The sequence below is a fragment of the Elephantulus edwardii genome, unplaced genomic scaffold, assembly GCF_000299155.1.
Source record: "Elephantulus edwardii isolate Elephantulus edwardi_28Jun2011 unplaced genomic scaffold, EleEdw1.0 scaffold00061, whole genome shotgun sequence".
NCBI lineage: Eukaryota > Metazoa > Chordata > Mammalia > Macroscelidea > Macroscelididae > Elephantulus > Elephantulus edwardii.
Genome location: NW_006399811.1, coordinates 2,001,157 through 2,005,482, shown reverse-complemented (window position 1 = coordinate 2,005,482; position 4,326 = coordinate 2,001,157). Strand labels below are relative to the sequence as shown.

Genomic DNA, 4,326 nt, shown 5'->3' with positions numbered 1-4,326 from the left:
CTGTCCTTTGCCATCATCACAATCTCTGCTATGTTCCATTGTTAAAATCACTGTGTCCATCCATCTTGCTAAGGACCTTCCTCTCCTAGAGTACCTGAAAGTGGGAATACATGTAGAGCTTCTTATGAAAGAGAGCTTGAAAACAGTGTGCAGCTAGTATTGAGGTTGAGGCAAGATTCTGTTTGGTTCAGACAAATCACTCCATTTATCCCACCATTGACTTATATCATTGTAGGTGACCAATTAATTGCCACCTCTCATCTCCTTCAAATAACTTCATCATTCTTTGGACGATGGTATGCTAAGGGTTGGGTTTTCCTTCTGTTTAAGGATGTATGGGGCTTCTCACATGTTCCAGTGACTTCAGGAAAAAGAGAGACTGGAACAATTGTTCTACTGGCCTGCAAACCAGAGCTCTTTATTTTAGTTAATGTCAAGTACTGAGTATTGAGTATTGGAGATAATAGCGCAATAATTGCCATAACTCCACCAACTGGGTAGCATTCTGTCTAATCTGTAGATGGGGAACCGGAAGCACAGACAAGTAGAGTGGCCTGTCCACAGCTAGAAAATGAGTGAGCTGATGTTCCAACCCAGGCAGTCTGGCTCCAGAGGTCATGGCCTCATAGTTCTGCTCTGCTTCCATTCCATATTGGAAACAGGGGCAGATTATCATTCAATGTATACTACATCTACTGCTGTCCAATTGATTTGAACTCATAGAAACCCTATAGGTCAGGATAGAACTGCTCCGTAGAGTTCCCAAGGATACAAATCTATATGGCAGCAGCCAGCCTCACTGTTCCAGCAGAGCAGCTGGTAGGTTTCAATCACCAACTTTTCAGGTAGCGGCTGAGCATTTTGACCACTGTGACACCAGAGCTCCTATTAACATAACATAAAGGCTAAGTAATAATACATGACTTTTCTAGGTTGCTCATCAAGTCAATCCTAAAGCCTTATTCAGTTGAACTGAGTCTGAACAAAACTCAAACATCCTGGAGAGGCATTGAAGGCTTTTGTGAATGGCTCTTCCTTTTGCTCACTATCTGTTCATTTCTTCTGTCAATCTACCTCTCCGTTCCTTCAACAAGTAACTGCTAAGCCCTTTTGTGGTCCTAGACACAACATCACCTGCTGCAAATAAGACATAAAAATCAGTTACCTTCAAATCAGCTCTGACTCATGGCAATCCCATATATGTTGAAGGAAAAGTTGTACACTTTAGGGTTTTCAGTGGCTGATTTTTCAGAAGCCAAACCCGAGACATTTTCGCAAGGCACCTGTGAGTGGACTCAAACCTCTATCATCTTGGTTAGAAGCTGAGCATGTCCCTCATTTGTACCATCCAGGGACTCTGATGAAGCATGATCTGCCTTAAACCAGCGTAGCAATCCTAGTAGACAAAAGCATGAACACGAATTGTTGCAACGTGTGTTGTCTAAATGTGTAAATATTGTAAGAGGGGCTCCTGAAGGAATGGGATTACTTCAGCCTTGCATTAGCAAGGCATGGCAATCACACATGGTCCTGATGAGCCAGAACTGACTTGCGAGCAAGTAGACTGGGACTTTAGAGATTTAGATGAGAGGACAGGAGTGGAAAGATGAGAGAAGAATGCTACGTGAAGGAGGTGACATTGAAAAGCTGGCTCAAGCAAAATTTTCTAATTTTTGCGTTGCTGGAAAGATCCTAGTGCTTAGGTAGTTCCCACAAGAGACAAGAGAGAATGGAACCATCTTTTATGAGAAAGGCATGGGAGCATAGCACTTACAAATACAGGTTTTGGAATCAGGCAGACAGAATATCCTCAGTTAAACAATGAGAATAATCAGAAGGTCCTGTCATGATGTTGTCCTAGGGATCAAATAAGACCACACACAGAACCTGAACACGATCCGTATTCAGCAAATGTTACCTGTCCTGGTCATCTCGGATCTCACCATCGTTGTTCCCTCAGTCCCTTAGCCCTTAATCGTCTTAGTTGCTCTAACACTACCTTTAGAACCAAAGTTTGTAAGCTTCTTTTCTCTATTACATAAGGAATCAAAAGGGAATATAATTTCTGCAAAACTCATTTGCATTATCATACTTTATTATAAGTCGTGGTTCTTGGTGACTTGGTAACCAACAGAGAGCTAATTCATTATTTTAGCCATTCAAACAGGATCTCCTGGAAGAAAGGCTCCCTGTGGTCACAGAGCACTGAGATAACATAACTGAGAAGATTAAAAGAAAAGTTCGGCTCATATAGTCATAGATAATCACTAATGTACCCAAGGATTATTAAAAATCACAATTACCTGGAACTATATTATCGGCCTGATTGACTATTCCACAGGCAACCTGCCTTGCACAGATGAGCTCAGAGGAGTTTATGAATAAGTTATTTTGAAATAGGCTGGCAGAGCTCCTTCACGATAAATATTTGGAGAAACGTAAGGATATGTAAAAGGTTTCATGGTGCCCTTAATCTAATTATCACTCAGAAGTAAAAGAAAGCTCTGGATTCCCCTCAGGGGGACCTAAGATCAGAGCCCAAAGCAAGACTTGCATGTTCTCTTTGCTAAAATCCCTCGCTCACCATGGACTCTGAACTCCTGTACCCGAGACAAGCCTTTGGGAAAACAAAATAGCTCTTTGCAGAAGCAATAGCAACATTGCAGCTCTCTAGGGTCAAAGCCTGGCACTTTCATGACCTTGGCCGTCTCTTCTCTTTTCAATAGCCCCCTCCCTTGAAAATAAACATAAATCCCTGTGGTTGTTATTAGCTGCGGTGGAGTCAGGCCTGACTCTTGTTGATGTCTGCACATTCCTCATGGTTATTTGAAGATAGGATGACTGAGATCTATAAGGTTCTTATTGGTGGCCCTCCAAAAGTAGATCGCTAGAGCTTCCTTCCTGTTTAGAATATCTTGAATCTGGAAGGTCTGCTGAAATCTGTTCAGTGTCATAGCAACACACACCAGTTCACCAAGAAATTCATGGTGACTACACCTGAGGTGCCTGCCTGGGAATTAAGCTCAGGTGTCCTGCCTGGAAGGTGGGCATTCTTTCACTGTGTTATCACTGTCCTCAGCCTGGAAATCCACAGCTGTCTGCTTCTAGCTTTGTAGGATTGTGTGGAGCCCCGGTGCATGCCACAGGTCTCAAAGACTCTTTTGTTCCTTGGTTTCTTTTTCAGGTATCTACAACTCCATGCTGTGTGTTGCAGGCTGGTCTTGAACCGGGGGCTCTGGCTAAGAGGATGGGGACAGACGGGGAAACCGTGGTCCTGAAAAACATGCTAATTGGCGTCAACCTGATCCTTCTGGGCTCCATGCTTAAGCCTTCAGAGTGTCAGCTGGAAGTCACCACGGAAAGGGTCCAGAGACAGGCAGTGGAGGAGGAAAGCGGTGGGGCCAACTACAATACATCCAGCAAAGAGCAGCCCGTGGTCTTCAACCATGTGTACAACATTAACGTGCCCCTGGACACTCTCTGCTCCTCAGGGCTCGAGGCCTCTGCTGAGCAGGAGGTGAGTGCTGAAGATGAGGGTCTGGCTGAGTACACGGGCCAGACCTCAGACCACGAGAGCCAGGTCACCTTCACCCACAGGATCAACCTCCCCAAAAAGGCTTGTCCCTGTGCCGGCTCTGCCCAGGTGCTGCAGGAGCTGCTGAGCCGAATTGAGATGCTGGAGAGGGAGGTGTCCATGCTGAGGGACCAGTGCAACACCAATTGCTGCCAAGAAAGTGCCGCCACAGGTAGAGTCCAGGGGAATTGCAGCTGTGGTTCTCAGAGGGGAAAGAGGGCTCAGCAAGGAAGGTGTATGAATGAGAGTGAGCAATGCACTGACCCAGTAACCTGTCATCTCTTCTCCCAGTCCACAGCAGGGGGTGGTGGTGGGGGGAAGTGCCCCAGTCTGCAGCTCCTATTAATATGCCTCTAAGATCTAAATACAGCCCTTCCCAGGGGAATCAATTCTGGGATTCTCAACACTGCTTAGCTAGTTTGAAATACATTAACCTGATTTTTTGAGGGGATGAGTCAGGTAACGGTACATCGGTTCAGCAGAGCAACTTCTGTAGAGAGCGGGGAATTTGATATCTGTCTTCATTCATCTTTGGTTTTCACAGGCTGCTGAAATGATATCTATCCATGTTAACCTGAGGGACTAGAAAATGCAGGCACTCTGTTCATTCAATCGCAGCCTCTCTCCCATCTGTATAAATGATAGTCATTAAGGTCTCAAAGGACCTGTCCCCATCTTCTCCAGCAAGATGGAAGTTTTATCCCTTAACCATTCCATGCATGGGAACTCTCTCTCTCTCTCTCTCTCTCTCT

General features: G+C 45.0%; 1 protein-coding gene across 1 annotated transcript in view; it reads left to right on the top strand.

Annotated features, from left to right (window-relative positions):
- Window positions 1-3,172: 3,172 nt before the first annotated feature.
- The window catches only part of TNR (tenascin R), a 105,377-nt gene continuing 104,223 nt past the window's right edge, over window positions 3,173-4,326 (top strand). The window contains exon 1 of the mRNA XM_006887710.1: window positions 3,173-3,746. Within this exon, the coding sequence (XP_006887772.1) occupies window positions 3,248-3,746 (499 nt within the window). The 5' untranslated portion in view covers window positions 3,173-3,247. The remainder of the gene's footprint in view (window positions 3,747-4,326) is intronic.